This window comes from Benincasa hispida, chromosome 1 (assembly GCF_027475165.1).
Source record: "Benincasa hispida cultivar pf3 chromosome 1, pf3_genome.v1.1, whole genome shotgun sequence".
NCBI classification, from domain to species: domain Eukaryota; kingdom Viridiplantae; phylum Streptophyta; class Magnoliopsida; order Cucurbitales; family Cucurbitaceae; genus Benincasa; species Benincasa hispida.
Window position 1 is genome coordinate 42,986,371 of NC_143478.1, and position 18,603 is coordinate 43,004,973.

Genomic DNA, 18,603 nt, shown 5'->3' on the forward strand with positions numbered 1-18,603 from the left:
TAGTAGGACTTCAATTATAATAGTTAATATTTCCAACTATAATAATCTACAACTAAATACAATATTACTATTTCAATTATCTCTTTGTTATTGTGTTTTAGTCACTACAAACTACAATAACCAGTTCAACTCCCTCAACACACCTCCTTAATATCTAAAACCTACTAAATTTGGGGTTAGGTTTAGCTTGAGCCTTCACTTGTTAGGATCTGATTAACCTAATAATGAGTAGGTGAAGTAAAGCAACCTAAAAAGCCAACCCATCACGAGTTAATTTGATTATAGCTCAACAAATTAAATTATGTTATATACGATGAATAGAATCTATCTCAAAAATTGTATTCATAGATACTAGCGAACCTAAAATTATTTTTAAAAGCAGAGTGACGTGAATTATACATACTCCAAATTGGGCCAATAAAGACAGTAGGTTGGTCTGAGTGTACAGTGAATTTCGATGATAAACACAGGCAAACAGACTATATTAGTTGACAACGCGGGTGCGGTGGAAATGGGACGCCAACGCAACCGCCTTCAATTGGCTTATTCTTCCTTTCCCCTCATCACCATTATTATTATTATTATTATTGTTAATTATTTATTATATTATTATATTCAATTAATTAACGCAAGCAGAAAAAGAGAAGCGCAGACAGCAATTTGTTCTTGGTTTCCGTTTCTGCGCCATCCCCGACTCTCTCTATTTTCTGCCTCTCTTTCTCTCTCAACTTGGGAGTTCCAATGGAGCAAGGATCTGGGATTTCCACTCCTTCCAACCCTTCTCAGGTTTTCTTCTTTCTTTACTCTTCTATATCTCTTCTCTGTTAATTCCTTTCTCATATACCCAATTCCCCATTTCCCTCTTCTCCTTTATCTTCATTCGATTACACCCTCAAATGGGTGTTTTTCAGGCTGCTGATTCTCTATTTTGAATCGGAAATCACATCCTTATCAGATTTCTTTATTGGGTTTTGTTGCCATTCTCTTCCTATCATCACAGATATGTAGATTTACGGTCTTCGTCGTTAACGTTTTTCCTGTCTTTGTTCTTCGTCAACTTGTTTACGGCTTTTCTTTTCTCACTCTATAGATTGTTGTGGTGGTTCTTCTTGGCTCCCTCCTGTCATCAGCATTTTTTTTTTGTTCGTTGCAATTATTACAATTATTTTACTGATTCTTATCATAACCATCATTGTCGTCGTCATCATTGTTGTTTTTTTAATTTCTTTCGGATAGCGATAAGCTTAGGTCTTTCTTTTATTTAGTTTTCTTTGGATGGTGTTTTCTTTCTATTATAATATTATTTAGGTTGGAGTTTTAGAATTTTATTTGGAGGTCTAAGCACGTTCTTTAGTCCGCTGAACGTTGATAATACGTGTGAACTCACAATTGAAAGGATAGTGGCTTCCTTTTCTGGTACAAGATGTTCTGTTTTTTCTTAACTTAAGTTGTTACTGTTGGCAAAGGGTCATAGTGTACAATTCCTCTTCCAATTTTGTGACTGGGCAGTATCTTCTTGTCAACTCAACCGTATAGTTTTGTTCAATTGATAATGATGATTGAACTTGCAATTTTATGAAGCATTGGAAAATATTTCTCCATCCTAAGTTTATACTCTTTTGTTTTTGATTCATCTGATTCACAAGGCTTATTTTCGGATGTTTGGGAGTGATCCTAAAATGGTTAAAATCACTTTTGACATTTTCAAAATCACCCCAAACCATGGTTTTAATCATTCAAAATCAATTATGATGAAATGGTATTTAAAAGTGTTAAAATTAAATATTAAATTAGTTTTCAGTGACTAAAAGTGTATTTCGGAGTTATTTTTGAACATGACAAAAGTGATTTTAAGAATTTTAAAATCATTCCCAAAGATGTCCTCATCTCAAACAGTGGCATGTTGTGGTGGAAGTGGAACTAATTCATAGATACAGCATATCTGTTAAAAGAACTGTTTTTTGTAAATAGAATTTACTCCCAAACAGTCGAGGAGTGTGCCTGTATATAATCGTGAAAGGCCGTACCTGATGGTGCTTTCGCCTCCACATCTTTGTGGTCTTTCCCTGCTTAACAATCTTTTTGCTAGAGATAGAGATAGTACAATGGGAACTCTTTTCAACCGTTGGTTTTTCAATAAAGTTGATTAATTTTTGAGTTTTAACTGCATCTTATGTCTTGCATTTGCAGCTTTCGCGGGCATGTCTTACGAGGAATCTAATACTTGCATATCAAAGTTTTGGTGTAGTGTATGGAGATTTGAGCACTTCACCCCTCTACGTTTACTCAAGTACATTTGCAGGGAAGTTGCAGAAACATCGAACTGAGGAAGTAGTATTTGGTGCATTCTCCTTGATCTTCTGGACTTTTACACTGATACCATTATTAAAGTATGTCTTCATTGTATTGAGCGCAGATGACAATGGTGAAGGTATGGATTGGATTGCAGAACTTAGCTCGTTTACTTTATGTGAAATTTAATCAATCATCTAAGGTTCTTTTATGCACCATCTGTTCTATGCTTCAGGAGGAACCTTTGCTCTTTACTCCTTGCTCTGCCGACATGCTAAGTTGAGTTTACTTCCTAACCAACAAGCAGCTGATGAGGAACTCTCAGCATACAGATATGGTCCATCCTCTAATGCAGTAGTAGCCCCTTGTCAACTAAAAAGGTTTTTGGAAAGGCATAAAACACTTAGGACGATCTTACTTCTTGTCGTATTATTTGGTGCTTGCATGGTCATTGGTGATGGAGTGCTAACTCCTGCAATTTCAGGTTTGGTATTTACTATTTGCCATAAGCCGTAAGGTTTGCAAGGACCCTTTAGGTGTGTTAAATATTCTTTCCATTATAATCAAGGATCCTGAATAAATAGACGTGCCTTCAAGTGTTCTGGCAGTTTTCTGATTTCAATAGAATGTATCATGCATGTTCTCTAAATACACATGTTTTGCCAACTTCTTTTAGAGCGTGAGCAACTTTTGTTTTTTTACATTAACAATTGATTTTCAGTCTGGCTTATGCAAATTCTGAGGGTGTAAGGCATAAGAAACCTGGAAGTATAACTCAAAACAAAAAAGACAACCTAAGAGCAGGAGAAGAGGAATCTCCCTCCCAAAGAGGCTAAATTGCGAATGTGAATTGTTAATGATCAACAATATTAGATAATTACAAAAAAAAAAAAAAAAAAAATGTTGAAGTTGCTATGACTCCACCAAGTAGAGATGTCCACGGGGCAGAGTGCTTCTCCGCTCCCCGTTTCATTCTCCGTCTCTGTCAAACACCCCATGGGAATTGGGACAGGGATTCCCTACAGAGAATTCGCGGGGACGGGGTTTCCCGCGGGGAATTTTTCCCCATTTGATTTTTTTTTAAAAAAATCAATTAACATAAATCACTATTATGGAAAAGTTTTAATTAAATGGTCAACTTTTATATGATTAGTTCTACATGTACAATTAGAATTTAAAGAGAAATTACTCAAAATTTTCAAATTGAAGGAAATAATTATCTATTTAATTATTCGTATACATAATCTAAATTTATTAGAATTCAAATATATCCTTTTTTAACACGAATACAACCATAGTTCATTATCTTGACCATTAAACAATAAATCTTGAAAGTTAAATATATAATTTATATAATAAACATAAATAACATAACATTAAATCATTATGCTATCGGGGCATTTGTCCTATATGTGCAAATCCAAATTGGGCAGATCAATTGCATATCGGTCAACATGATTGTAGCAATACAAATGTTCCAAGGAGACGAAGGAGCTGATGGGGCGGAGATGGGGGGGGAAATGCATTCACCGTCCTTGTCCCTTCCCCATTCCCCACCTAAATTCCCCCCCCCCCTGCACTCGTGCGCGCGTTTGGGATGGTCCCCATCCCATGGGACATCTTTACTGGCATCAAGTGGCTGTGAACTGTACACCGTTTAAAAGAACTAGAAAGTAAAGAACGTATCTTGAACCATTCTCTAATTTCTTTCTAACCAACAGCCCCACACCAACGCGCTAAGAGCAAAATCTTGCATGTAAGCTTTATTGAAAACAAAGTATGTGTTTCTGATTTTACTTCTTGGTCTAATGCTACTGGTGCTGGGTTAGGAGGGGGTGGTGTGCTCTTGCCTATTGGGGTTTTGCTGCGTGATCATCTCACGCTTACTTAACCCCTTCCAGTTCCATAGCCGATACCTTTTGGGGAGGCCTATGGAAACTAGCAAGGGGAATGAGGTGCGCTAGCGTCTGTTGGTGTTTATAGACTGGAAATCGAGAAGGATAAAGACGGAGGGGCTCCTTTAAAGAAAAAAAGGTGTAGGGAGAAAGGCTAGTTGTGAAGTGAGTGATAAGGTTGAGAGGGAGCTCAGAGAGTTGGAAAGCTCAGTTACTTACGAGAGGAAGAAGGATTCAAAAGAAGTGGGTATAGTTATATCTCAATGTTGAAAATCCTCTCTTGGAATGTTAGAGGTAACTATGGAGGTTGAAAAGGGTGGAATGGAAAAGTATTGATTTTGTTGGAAAATCAGGGGGCATTCTGATTATTTGAAATAGTTTGTTTTTGGCTATTGAGGTGATTAGAGGTGTTTTCTCTATCTCAATTTTGTTTAGGCTGGTGGGGGTGATAGTTGTTGGGTTAGAGGAGTCCATGGCCCTTCTAGAACGAGGGGTAGAGTTGACTTCTCGAATGAGTTGGGTGATCTTTTTGGACTCCATAATTCGAAGTGGTGCATCGCTGGTGATTTCAACATTACTCGTTCTCAAGTGGAAAGGGCTCCGTTGGGGATAAACACTAGATTTGTGAGTTGTTTTAATGACTTTATCGAGGGTTGTAATTTGGTTGGTCCTCCTCTGTTAAATGGGGTGTTTACTTGAGCTAATTGTAGAGCGAGAAGTAGGATTGATAGATTTTTGTTGTCCTTGGTTTGGGTTGAGTTGTTTGGGGAAGTGCAGCAGGTGGGTGGCCCGAGAGTTACCTTAGACCATTGGTCTATTATCCTTACTTCGGGATGTCAGAAATGGGGGACAAGCCCTTTTTGCTTCAAGAATAAGTGGCTTCAACACCCTTCATTTAAAGCCCTTCTCCCTGATTGGTGGAATTCTCTTATTCAAGGGAGGTGGGAAGGGTATCGATTTATGGGTAAGTTGAGGAGGGCCTTAAAAGGGGAGCTCAAGATTTGGAGACATTAAGATCAAGAAGCATGAGCTTCTGGCTAGGATTAGAGGGTTGGATAATTTGAAGGTGGAGGGTCTCTTGGACGAAACGTTGAAAGAGGAGAGGGGGTCCTTAAAATGTCCATTTGTTGAGGTGGTTAAAAAGGAATCTTGTGCTTGGAGGCAAAAGGTGAAGGTGGATTGGGCTAAAGATGGTGGCTGCAATACCTCTTTCTTCCATAGAGAGTTGTGAGTGGAAGGAAAAGTAAGAATACAATTGGTCCTTTGGTCAAGGATTTAGAAGAGGTCATTAGGGGATGATAATGAGGTTGTGGAGGAGGCCATATCTTTCTTCTCGAATCTTTACGGGCTTGTAGTGTCTCCTAAACCTTTTATCCACGGGATTGGTTGGAGTCTGATTTCGCAAAAGAAGAGGGAGGGGCTGACTGGGCCCTTTTCTTTGGAAGAGATTAAACAGGTAGTTTTTGCAAGTGATAGATCTAAATCCTTAGGTCCTAATGGTTTCTTTGTGACTTTTTATCAAGATAATTGGAACTTGCTTAAAGAGGATCTGGCCAAAGTTCTTTAGAAATTCTTTGAAGGAGGTATCTTGGATGGCTCGATGTCTGAGATGTTTGTTTGCCTAGTTACGAAGGAGAATGCGAGTCTGTGACTAGGGTGAAGGATTTTAGACCCATCAGTTTAATTATTAGTGTATACAAAATTCTTGCCAAAGTTTTGGCTAATCGGTTAAAGAGGGTGTTTTCGTCGACTATTTTCGATACGCAGGGAGCTTTTATTTTTATGAGATAGATTTTGGATCAAGCTCTTATTGCTAATGAAGCTGGTGAAGATTATAGAGTTATGAAGAAAGGAGTGGTTTTTAAGATTGACTTTGAAAAAGCTTATGACCATGTGGATAGGAACATTTTGGATAAGGTGATGGATAAAAAAGGGCTTTGGTTATAAATGGAGGATGTGGATATAGAGTTGCTCGAGGAATGTTAGTTACTCTTTCCTTATTATTAACGGGAGTTTGAGGGTAAAGTGGTGGCTTCAAGAGGGCTTAGACAAGGAGAGACCCTCTATCCTCTTTTTGTTCCTCTTTGGTGGTGGACGTTCTGAGTAGAATTGTTTGTAAGTGCATTGATGGCAACATTATTACCCCCTTTGAGGTGTCTGAGGATAGAGTCTCCCTTTCACATCTTTAGTTTGTTGATGATACAATATTGTTCTAGTTTTTTAATGAGGACTTTTTTTTAAAAAAAATAAGGAAAAAAAAAAAAAAATCATATTTTGGCCTTTTTAGAGGAGATTTTTGGCTTGAGGATTAATAGGGGGAAGCATAGTGTTATGGGGATTAGTTGTGATGATGAGAAGTTTAAGAGGTGGTCAGAGTTGGTGGTTTGTGAGATTGGAGGTTTTCCTTCTTCCTATCTTGCTTTCCCCCTTGGAAGCAATCCTAAGTCAATTGCTTTGTGGGATCCTGTGGTTGATAAAGTTAGGTAGGAGTACGTTAGCCTCTTGAAAAAAAAAAGGATTCTTCTCTAAAACTGGTAGCCTTACTTTGATTAGGTCGGTCTTGAATGACATGTCCATTTACTTCTTTTTCCTTTTCAGAGCCCCATGCAAGGTTTGTAAGAGCTTGGAGTGATTGATTTGTGATTTCCTTTAGGAAGAGGTCAATTAAGGGAAAGGCAATGGCTTACATTTGGTCAAGCGGGAGATTGTGGAGTGGCCGATTTCTTTTGTGGGGGGGGGGGGGGGGGTTCTTGAGATTGAAAATCTTGGATTACGTAATAAAGGCCTTTTACCCAAATGGTTGGGGTGTTTCTCCTCTGAGCCCAATTCTCTTTAGCGTAAACCATTGTTACATGGCCCCCATTCTTTCAAGTGGTTGTCTATGGGGATTAATGGTACGCTTCGTTTAGGATATTTTGAAAGAGCTCCCTTCTTTTGTTCACTTAGTCCACTGTGTGGTGAGGAAGGAGGAATGCTTATTTTTGGAAAGATCATTGCGTGGAGGAGAGACCTCTACATGCCTTATTCTCGAGACTATTTCATTTGTCTTCTACACTTCTCTCAAAAACCACTTTATTGTTGATTTTCTTGTTTGGTCTGGGAGTTCATGTTACTTTTTGTTTGGGTTTTGCCGTTCTCTCTCCAATAGGGAAGCGTCAGATGTGGCCTCTCTTCTTCCTTTACTCGAGGGTCAGTCTTTTAGGTGTGGGAGAAGAGATATGAGAGTCTGAAAACCAGTCCTTGAAAAGTTTGTGTAAATCTTTCCTTCATAGTCTGGTCGATCATTCTCCCTTAGGTGACTCAGCCTTTTCCGTTCTTTGGAGGATTAAGATTCCTAGGAAAGTGCGATTTTATACTTGACAAGTTCTTCTCGATTGTGCTAATACGATGGATTGGCTTGTGAGGAAGTTACCTTTGCTTGTTGGGTCGTTTTGTTGTATTCTTTGTCAGAAGGCGAAAGAAGATCTAGATCATATCCTTTTGGTAGTGCAAGTTTGCTAGTTCTGTTTGGAAGCTATTCTTTTAGATGTTTGACATTTCTGTTGCTTGTCAAAGGGTTACTAGCAGTATGATCGAGGAGCTCCTCCTCAATCTGTTGCGTGGGGAGAGAGTTGCTTTTTGTGGCTTGCTAGGAGGTGTGCAATCTTATGGAATTTGTGGGGTGAGCAGAATGATAGACATTTAGAGGGAGGGATAGGGATCCTAGTGATTGGTCTCTTGTTCACTATCATGTTTCTTTGTGGACTTCAATTTCGAAGACCTTTTGTAACTACTCCATAGGCATTCTTTTGCATAGCTGGAGTCCCTTGTAGAGTGATGTTTCTTTTTGTGGGCTTGGTTTTTCGTACGCTTGTGTTTGTATTCTTTCATTTTTTCTCAATGAAAGTTGTTGTTTCTGTCCTCTCTCTCTCACACACACACACACAAAAAAAAAAAAAAAAAGGAACAACAAAACAAAAAAACAAAGAATGTGTTCCTTTGACTATCATCTATTAATAGATGATTACTAAGTAATAACTATCAGTCATAGAACAACCTCCGACTTTCCCAGCCTATCATTTGCCATGAAGTAAAGATAGAAGAAGTCAATAGTGAAGAAGAATACTCTTCAAAATTTCTGAAAAGAAATTGCAAAATGGTGGGCATGAATTTATGGTTAGAGATCTGTATTTCACCATGCTTCAATAATACCATGTGTCTTTGTTCAATTGTAGTAAACAAGTTGTCAATTTGAAAAGAGAATAAAATCTTCCAATGGAAGCTATCTTTATGTACCATTTCTTTTCATACTTTTACTACTTTCTTGGACCAAAGGATCCTTGTGTCCGGCATGAACAATATTCAATAAGTCATTCTTCGCTGCCATACTGGTACCACCTTTTTATGGCTCTTGAATGCCTACAATTTTGGTCTTCATGATCTTTAAGACTTTTGGGCTCATATATATTATGTCCTTTGCCTTGCAGTTCTATCCTCAGTGTCAGGTTTACAAGTTACTGAAGCAAAATTGACCAATGGTAATCTATTATCTTTACATAGGACTAACTGTGATGTTTAAGAGTAAGTCATTGATCATAATATTCTGTTCTGATTCTCATTTAAGATGATCTATTCTGTAGGGACACTCCTTTTGATTGCTTGTGCCATATTGGTTGGTCTGTTTGCTCTGCAGCATTGTGGCACCCATAAGGTTGCATTTATGTTTGCTCCAATAGTTATCATCTGGTTGTTGTCAATTTTCTCCATTGGTCTGTACAACATAATACATTGGAACCCACGTATTATTTGTGCAATTTCCCCTCATTATGTTATCAAGTTCTTAAGAGTCACTGGTAAAGATGGCTGGCTTTCTCTTGGAGGCATTCTTCTATCCATAACTGGTATGTGGAATTTGGAATTGTTAAATGTGCTTAGTTTTGTTTTCCTTAGCCTAATGGGACTTTTCCTTGTCAATTAGTACAGTAGAGTTCGGTGTTAGTTTTGTTAGAAAATTGAGTGCTATAGGATCCTTATAAGGTTGTGATTTTTTTAGATAAGACCATAATGTTAATTATTATTCTTCTTTCAAGCTCATTAATGAGAATTTTGCGGTTTCCTTAGGTACTGAGGCGATGTTTGCAGATCTTGGTCATTTCACTGCTTTGTCGATAAGGGTGAGCTTTGCTTTATGACCATCTGAGTATTGTGCAGCAGAATAAATAGACATGAGATCGGGGCAATCAAATTCCATAATGAGTGGAGGGGGAGCTTATATATTCTATACTCACCTTTTCGATTCCACTCGTATAAAAAATATGGTAGAGATAATTGGATTGTCCATGACATTAAAGAAGCTCCTCCTTGCAGGATTTTTTGGAATATTATAGTCTATTAGTGACAATGACTTGATCTTAGCTCTGTGCATGAAGCCAATGACTAATGGTTTCATTTAGCAACAACTAATGAATGTTGTAAGCAACTAATACGGAACCTATGCTCTTGCAGATTGCATTTGCATTTGTTATCTACCCTTGTTTGGTAGTACAATACATGGGTCAAGCTGCCTTTCTGTCTAAGAACCTTGATTTGTTTCCAAACAGTTTTTATGACTCAATACCTGGTTAGTTGACAAAACTTGTTTTCTGAGCAGTCGTTTGGTTTTCAAGTATTATGATCTTAACCATTGTTGTTGCCGTTATTTACTCTTGCAGATCCTGTATTTTGGCCTGTTTTTGTTATTGCCACCCTTGCAGCTATTGTGGGGAGCCAGGCTGTCATTACTGCTACTTTCTCTATTGTCAAACAATGCCACGCCCTTGGTTGCTTTCCAAGAGTGAAAGTTGTCCACACCTCTAAACACATATATGGGCAGATCTACATCCCAGAAATAAACTGGATATTAATGGTCCTCACTCTGTCCATTACAATAGGGTTTCGAGATACAACACTGATTGGAAATGCTTATGGTAAGAGCTTTAGACACTCTCTCATGCACATTGCACACCTTCATCTGCAGGTGTGTGCATACACTATGCACATTAGTTTTTGGTGGAGGTTTAATAATAACAATTTTAGGTCACCTAACAGTAACTTGATGTATGTAAGTGGTTATAATTACCACCTGCTTTAAAGAAAGTAATGGGATCACTTGTCAAGTCAAAGTGTGTTAAGGATTTCTTCTCAGAATAGTATTTTTAAGCACAATGCTTCTTAAAATGTTGCCAAACATCATATGATTCTGTAAAACGTTTTTAATTAGTTAAGAACACTTTTGAGATATTGAAATTCTATTTCGAACACATAAATAGTCTCTAATTTGTACATTTTTTTGCCACCTGAGATGAGTTCTGAACTACATAAGGATCATTGCATTCGTTTAAACCTTGTACTCCACTTGCAGAATTGGATCACTTGTAAAGTGTGTTAAAGGATTGCTTTTAAGAATAGTGCTTTTAAGTACATCACTTTTTAAAATGTAGGCAGTATCATGTAAATTCTGTAAAATAATAATAATAATAATAATAATAATAATTAGTTGAAAACACGTTTTAGATATTAAAAATCTGTTCCTAACACATTACGAGTCTCTAAATTGCACATTCTTTGCCACCTTTGATGACTTTTTAAAATTACATAGGTCATTGCATTCTTGTAAACCTTCTACTCCTTTGATATGTTTTTGTACTTAAAATGCATACACTTGGATTGGAAGCCACTTTAGTTTGTATCCAAACGAAGTGGTCAATGATACATTTTGAAAACTCATTAAATGAGTCCAGCATGCAACCTTTGTTGGGCATGGCTATTAATATGCACTTCACTAGTTATCCAAAAAGAATATGCATTTCATGAAGATCTCTTGCATGGATTAGTGAGAGAGAGAATCCTGATTTGTAAGTGGTAGTGGAAATAAAAATTCTCATATTAGAGCTGCACCCACTTGCTAACTTCTCACCCATCTCTCACTTCCTTCCGCATATTTCCAGGTCATTGGCAAATCAATAGCTGCCTGCCGCCTTTCTTGTTCTAACTTGTAATCTTAGGTTATGTCAATAAACAATTCATGTAGCTCAAGCCTCCATCCAACGGACTCAGGTTCTCAGGAAATTCAGCCATTTCCTGCCTGCTTAGAGTAGTTTAATTTCTCTTCCTCTTCCTTCCATCTTCTTCCTTAGGTTAAATGAATCAGGGGTTTATCATCTACTATATCCTCTCTTCATCAGTTTTCAATGTAGATTGTAGGAACTTCTCTCTTCATCTTTGCTTTTGCTCTCCTTTGGTGCAAACAAAGGCCTCATCTTCTTAGGAAAAGGGACTTTGAAAGTTATTTCAATTATAACATTTGATGGAGAGGGGACGAGCTATGAGTTCTCAAGAGTGCTTATCTAATGTATGAAGTGGAGAATATAGAAAAGTTGATAACCATAGACTTGTTTCGTCTGTTTTCTGAAACATATTAACTCTGATTCAAATGGAGCTTTTTTAGTTTTATGTCTCTAAAACTTACCTTGGTTTCTTTTTTGCGTTAAGAGGTATTTTTATTTCTTCCTGCTTGCAATGTTTATGCCTTTCCTGTACATAACTTTGTGTTTTTGTTCATGGTCCAGGACTCGCCTGCATGACAGTTATGTTCACGACGACATTTCTTATGGCACTTGTCATAGTATTCGTTTGGCAAAAAAGTATCCTGCTGGCCGCATCTTTTCTCATCTTCTTCTGGTCTGTTGAGGGTGTCTACTTATCAGCAGCAATCATAAAAGTGCCTCAAGGAGGGTGGGTCCCGCTTGTGCTATCGGCCTTTTTTATGATTGTTATGTTTGTCTGGCATTATGGCACTCGCAAGAAGTACAACTTTGATCTACACAACAAAGTTTCACTGAAGTGGTTGCTTGGATTAGGCCCTAGCCTTGGTATAGTTCGTGTCCCTGGTATTGGTCTCATATACTCAGAATTAGCGACAGGAGTACCTGCAATATTTTCTCACTTTGTGACAAATCTACCTGCATTTCACAAGGTTTTAGTCTTTGTTTGTGTAAAGTCTGTTCCAGTTCCATATGTCTCACCCGAAGAACGTTTTCTCATTGGGAGAGTCTGCCCTAGACCATATCGCATGTATCGGTGCATAGTGAGGTATGGCTACAAGGATATTCAAAAGGATGATGGGGACTTTGAGAACCAATTGATACTAAACATTGCAGAATTTATTCAGATGGAGGCAGAGGAACCACAATTCTCAAGCTCTGAAAGTTCTTCAGTTGATGGGAGGTTGGCAGTAATAAGCACGCGGACTATACAATCAAGCTTGAGCTTAATAGTGTCAGGGCATGAAGAAATTGGTACCAGCAACTCCATCTATAGCAGCAAATCTGCCACACTCCAAAGTTTACGATCTGTTTATGAGGACGAGAATCCACAACTAAGAAGGCGCCAAGTGAGGTTTCAGCTATCTCCCAGCCCTTCAATGGACCCTAGAGTTAGGGAAGAGTTAATAGACTTGATCCAAGCCAAAGAAGCCGGTGTAGCATATATAATGGGACACTCATATGTGAAGGCCAGAAGATCTTCGTCATATTTGAAAAAGCTTGTGATAGATATCGGGTACTCGTTCCTTCGTAAGAACTGCAGAGGCCCATCTGTTGCACTCAATATCCCTCACATCAGTCTTATTGAAGTGGGGATGATATATTATGTTTAGTACTGTGAAGAACAATATATATTCTGATTGTTCGGAGTAGAGATGCTGTTGGTTTAGATTCTCCGGTGATGGCATCTGCAGTCTGTTGGCAGTAGAGGGTAGGGGAAGACCCAACAGCATGATATTCAGATCTGTGGTAGCATCCGAGATTGGCTGTAGATAGTGTTCATGATAAGTTGGTTAAGATTTGGATATGCATTTTCCAAATGAAGAGAGGATATGATGTTATGGGGGCAAGTGGGGTATCTTTCACTGAGACATTGTTGTGAGTCAGTTTACAAATTAGAAAAAGGCTTAAACTCAACATCATCTGGGTGGGTGCTTTTGCTTGCAAACAGGAAAAGGTTTGGAGTTGGAAACCCCCTTTTTTTACATCTTCTGTAATCGACTTGTTGGATAAAGGTATAAACCAAATCAACCATGTGTAGTTTAATAAACTTTTCAGTTTTGCTAATATGATGACTTTAGAAAGTGCTTTTTGTTGGCTGTGAATTACTTCCAAGCTCGAACATCTTCAATCAATTAACTGCTATTTTTTATCCCACTTTCAATGTCGATTAGATCATTGACCGTATTTAGTAACGGTATTCATGAGTTAGGTTAAGTCGGATTGAGATACTTGTAAGACTCAAGCCACATTTATCTATTTTTTTATGTTTGGTATTTGTCACATTTATTGTTATTCTCATTAATGTTTGACCCTAAACAGTAATAATAACAATAAATGTGACAGATTCATAATTTTAAATATGTGATCAAAAGAAATCTAATTACGTTTTTAATTGTGGTGTATTACAATTGATCTATCAATAGAATTTCATTATGATTACACAAATTTTCATTATGAATTGGTAAATGTGGTCCCAATTCAATTGTTAAGGTTGTAATTTTCAACCCAACCATAGTAACCATTTCGTTTTTTGTTTTTTGTTTTTTGTTTTTGATAACTAAGTCTATTTCCTCTCTTTTTCTTGCCATAATTTGCATCTTTATCAAGTATAGTGATTGAATTCCTAGTTAAATTCTAAAAATAAAAACAAGTTTTTATAAGCTACTTATTTTTAGTTTTGAAATTTTGACTTAGTTTTTTAAACTATTGGTAAAAAAAATAGATAATTAGGAAGAAATTTAGAAATAGAAGTAATATATAGGCTTAATTTTTAAAAATAAAAAACAAAAAACAAAAAAGCAAATAGTGGTTGATTAAGAGTTGCAACTCAATTTCACTATATATTATGAAAAATTACGTTTCAAAAGTCAAAATTTTGTATTTTAAGAATGGGTGGAGGATAAACTATTAAAATAAAAATATGAAATTAATATATATGATAAAATTAATAATCTGGTTCAATTCAACTCAAACAAATTTTAAATAAATTTACGAATAAATTTAACTTACAAAATTTTTATTTATTTGAATCAAACTCAAATGAAATGAGTTGAATTGATTGAATTCTTTGAATCATTGAATCTTTTGAACCACTCTCATGTTTATTCTTATATATTTTTCTTTTAAGTCTATATTACTTAAGAATTATGAGGGTTTGGTGAGTAGTAGTTAACAAAGGAATGAGGTGAGAGAATGAGATTTTAATAATTTTTTAAACATAAAATACAAAAATCCAAAACATTATTGTACTTTTAAATTTAAGGTAAATTATGTTTATGGTCCTTCCTTGACAACTTCCCTAAATTATGTGAAGTTGGAAGGAAAAAAGCTAGAAGATAATTGAAAAACCATGTATTGGAATTGGGATAGGATTCTTTGAGTAGACAGATATTTTTTTAGCTAAAAGAAGACGAGGACGGAGAATGTATTCCTCACCCTTATTTTTGTTAAGTCTCTTCTTTTTTCTTATAATAATTTAATGTTATGTTATTATTAATATTATATAAATATTATATTTAAATTTCAAATTTTATTATTTAATAGTCAAAATAATATATATGTTTAATTAACATTTAAATTCAGATTATGTATGAATAATTTGATTGGTCTTTATTAGAAAATTAGAATAGTTTCTTTTAAATTTAAATTGCCGAACTAAGGGTTTGTTAGCGAATATGTGTTTGAATTGACAAGTTTCTGGATTCTGTGATCTAACACATGCAAATTCTAAAAGCAACGTTTTATATTTTCAGTATATCCAGATTTTAAATTTTAAATTTTAAAATACATAATTATACTAAATATGATAAAAACAATAACAATTACACTATTTCATGTTATAAACTCAATTGTTTTTGTAATATATATATATATATATATATGATATTATAAAATGATAATTATATAAAAGTTTTAATATAAAACAAATTAAAAAAATTAATTAGTAATAGTTTATATTCAGCTACCAAGTTTCTAATCATATGGCCTCAAATTTTGTGGCCGTTGTGTGTTCGATTCAACATCTTATTTCCAATCGCATTTTGAAAATTTTGTTTAAATTAAAAATTAATTTTTGAATTGCTACCAAATACATATTTGGAAACACGAAATATTCCATAATTTTTTTCAAAAAATCAAATAGATAAATTTTTTTTTGCTGGAAATTCGAACCCTGTGAATTCTTCATGAAGAATCCCAATCCCATTCATGCATTGAAATTCGAACCCTGTGAATTCTTCATGAAGAATCCCAATCCCATTCCTGCATTGAATTTACTTTGAAGTGATATGGGAAGCAGAGACGACAATGGCCCTAACCTATCTCGTGGACATCTCTAATTCAAAATGAAGCAGAAATGAAGAAGATAGTAATAAGAGGGTAGCTTCATGAATCTAATCTAACAAATCACAACAACCATGAGAGTCATCAACAATCTCAAAAGTCAAAAAACAATCCCTCATTATTCAGAAAGGCACCAGTTGGATCACCCACCCAATCTGTCCAGTCTTCATCTCTTTCTTCTACTTCCAACTTTATATATTGTAAAATTCATAAACACAGAGCACAGATCAAATCAATTAACAAAGAAATCGATGGAAATTAGAAGCGCGATGGCGAAAATGATAGTACTACTGGCCGTAGTAGGTTGCGCAACCATGGGAATGGCTCAAAATCAAGACACATCGTGTGTGAATAGGTTAATTCCATGTTTAAATTACCTAAACGGAACTGGAGATCCGCCGGAAAGTTGCTGTAATCCTCTGAGATCGATCATCGATTCGAATCCTGATTGCCTTTGTGGTTTAATTAGCAGAGAAGGAAGCAATCGAGCAGAGGCGGCCGGCATCGATATCAATCAGGCCCAACTCTTGCCCGCTCGATGTGGGGAACATGTTAATCCTCTCTCTTGCCTCACCGCTAATAACGCCGGTAATTTCGTCACCTCACATTCATCAATTTTAATGGTTGTTTGGCCCATCATTCATGTAAGTTGCCTTTAAATAATCCAATTTACTATTATAGTTCACATATTTATCAAACAACTTCATCTTTTCTTCTCAAGCCTATCTTACAACTCTACGTCTCAAATACAAATTTCTTAATTCTATATATTAAAGGTAGAGAGTTGTGCAAAAGCTTTTTTCTTAAACTCGTGAAATCAATTTTGCTTACTAATCAAATCAAGCTCATAGCCAGTACGGGATGATCCGTCAATGGTCTGCTATTGCCTGCTCCTTTTCTTACTCATTTAGGGTTTCTCGTTACTTTTACGATACTCTGCCATCTTATTGGCTCGTGAAGGATGACTTTTCAAACAGATACTTTAGTGGGTCTATCCTTGCACTCAATATGGTCGTATAGTTCAACATGTAGTGGCGTATGCGTTTCGAGGTACATGGTTGAGCATAACTACTTTTTTCTAGAACCGTATACCTTATCTCATAAATAGTGAACCTCTTGCCGATCTCATATGTTTATTTTAGCTTTACAATGGTTCAGTTTTGAAAATAAGATATTTTGAAAAAAAATTTAAGTGTTTGGTAATGACTCAAAACAAATTTTGAAATACTTTTAAAGTGTGTTTTAAATAATTTGTATCAAAAGATTTTATCTTTGAAAAACACATTTTTCTTTACTCAATCTAAAATGATCCCAACTCTAGACTTCATAACTAATTCAACATCGAAACACTCCTAAATTTACAAGACAATTACAAATATAACACACCCAAAGTATTTGCATATAGATTTTGCTATATTTACAATTATTTTAAAATGTTGTTATATACTTAACTATTAGTCACAAAAGTTAACCCATTGCAATTACTTTTGAGCCGAAATGCTTAACTTTTATTTATATTCATATTAGTGATATTTTGTTATTTTTTCTTATTTTTTTAGGATGTTAGAAATGTCGATTCACATCCTTTATATTGATGTTGAACGCGTATATATGTTAAATATGAAATATTGACATGTCAACAAAAATTTTCTAATATTAATTTGGTCTTTGAACTTTCAACAATTTTGACATGTTGAAAATTTCATATCATAATATTAATTTCATCTCAGTACTTTTGATCCTAAATTCAAATAGTTGTTCAATGTTTACCATCTATTCAAATTTGCTAACTCACCCCTAGTTTAAAGTATATATATATATATATATATATATGCATAAACTAAACATCCACAAAATAGCTTTGTCAAAATTCATAATTTTTTTTTTAAAAAAAGCTTTAGTACTTTTTTGTTAAAAAAGAATTAATTAATTTCATGTATTCGTGTTAATAATTCATCGAATGCAAGAGAAAAAAAAAACTTATTTTAATGTTATAATTAAGAGAAATAATTTGTTAAAGGATAAAATTGCAACAATTGTAATATGATGAAATTAAAAAATTGTGCTTAAAATGGGTACAATTTGATAAGTTTAGAGGTGGAGATGAATTTTTTTTTTCCCTCTTATTTCTTGCTTCAAATCCTGTTGGATTTGTTTGTTTGTTTTTCTTGGATTCTATTTTGATTAAATTCTTGATTTGAAATTACAGGCTTGCCCTCCATGTCTTCAACTCTTCAAGTAATTACACTTGCAACTTCCACCATGCTTATCATGCCTTCAATTCTTCATTTTTAGGTTTTGTTTGTACCCATTTATCCATTATGCCTCTCTCCCTTATTAATATAATGTAATCTTTTGCTTTAAAGGCTAAAAAATGAAATTTTATCTTTTCGTATTCAATGTATCATCATGATTCACATGACTATGAATAATTTTTTTTTAAGGACCCATTGCAACTTTATTAGAAAGTAAATTGAAAATTTGGAGCGTGTCCCTGGTTTATGTTTCTTTTGTAAATATGATAAATCTTACCCATGCGGCCATGATTCATTGACTTCTGTCTGGAATTTAATTGCTATCTGATTTATATGTAAATGTCATGCGATTGCTATTTGATTTTCATTTGATATTTATTGTTATATGATTGTAATCTGATTACTATATGATATATATTAATTTTGTTTGATTGCTATTTGATATTGATTGTTATCTAATTGCTATCTTATACTGATTTGCTATCTAATGGTTGTTTGATTGCTATTTGATATTGAATGTTTTTTATTGTCAATGATACCAATTTATATTTGATTGTTGTCTGATTACTATCTAATACTGGTTGTCAATGATACAGATTGCTATATGATAATGATAGTCAAATTAAAATATTGTTGCCTGATTGTTATCTAATTGCAACAATCAAATAGCAATAAGTGATACCGATTGTTATTTGATAGCTATCTAATTGCTATTTGACACTGAGTATTTTGTAGTTGTTATTTGATTATCATGCA

General features: G+C 35.1%; 2 protein-coding genes across 3 annotated transcripts; both read left to right on the forward strand.

The window, feature by feature from the left end:
• The first annotated feature begins 338 nt into the window (after positions 1-338).
• On the forward strand, positions 339-13,353 carry KUP3 (K+ uptake transporter 3). Its single transcript, XM_039038495.2, has 9 exons — positions 339-786; positions 2,191-2,431; positions 2,528-2,776; positions 8,654-8,704; positions 8,807-9,067; positions 9,288-9,340; positions 9,672-9,786; positions 9,878-10,132; positions 11,774-13,353. The coding sequence occupies exons 1-9, from the start codon at positions 742-744 to the stop codon at positions 12,859-12,861; spliced, it is 2,358 nt and encodes a 785-aa protein (XP_038894423.1). The 5' UTR covers positions 339-741; the 3' UTR covers positions 12,862-13,353.
• A 1,942-nt stretch (positions 13,354-15,295) lies between these two features.
• LOC120088455 (Bifunctional inhibitor/lipid-transfer protein/seed storage 2S albumin superfamily protein) lies at positions 15,296-18,072 on the forward strand. Of its 2 annotated transcripts, none has more exons than XR_016530624.1 (2): positions 15,296-16,642; positions 17,802-18,072. XR_016530624.1 is itself a non-coding variant. In XM_039045772.2 (2 exons), exons 1-2 carry the CDS (start codon positions 15,667-15,669, stop codon positions 17,885-17,887), a joined length of 600 nt encoding a protein of 199 aa, XP_038901700.1. In that variant the 5' UTR covers positions 15,296-15,666; the 3' UTR covers positions 17,888-18,072. The 2 variants fall into 2 exon arrangements, 1 of the variants encoding a protein (XP_038901700.1); XM_039045772.2 differs by having other exon boundaries at positions 15,296-16,180.
• Positions 18,073-18,603: the final 531 nt, after the last annotated feature.

Excerpts from the sequence above, each read along its gene's own strand:
- KUP3 (XM_039038495.2), top strand. The coding sequence starts at position 742 with ATGGAGCAAGGATCTGGGATTTCCACTCCTTCCAACCCTTCTCAG. Across the intron at positions 2,432-2,527 it reads CGCAGATGACAATGGTGAAG|GAGGAACCTTTGCTCTTTAC; the intron begins GTATGGATTGGA and ends TCTATGCTTCAG. Across the intron at positions 2,777-8,653 it reads GCTAACTCCTGCAATTTCAG|TTCTATCCTCAGTGTCAGGT; the intron begins GTTTGGTATTTA and ends TTTGCCTTGCAG.
- LOC120088455 (XM_039045772.2), top strand. The coding sequence starts at position 15,667 with ATGAGAGTCATCAACAATCTCAAAAGTCAAAAAACAATCCCTCATTAT. Across the intron at positions 16,181-17,801 it reads CCTCACCGCTAATAACGCCG|GCTTGCCCTCCATGTCTTCA; the intron begins GTAATTTCGTCA and ends TTGAAATTACAG.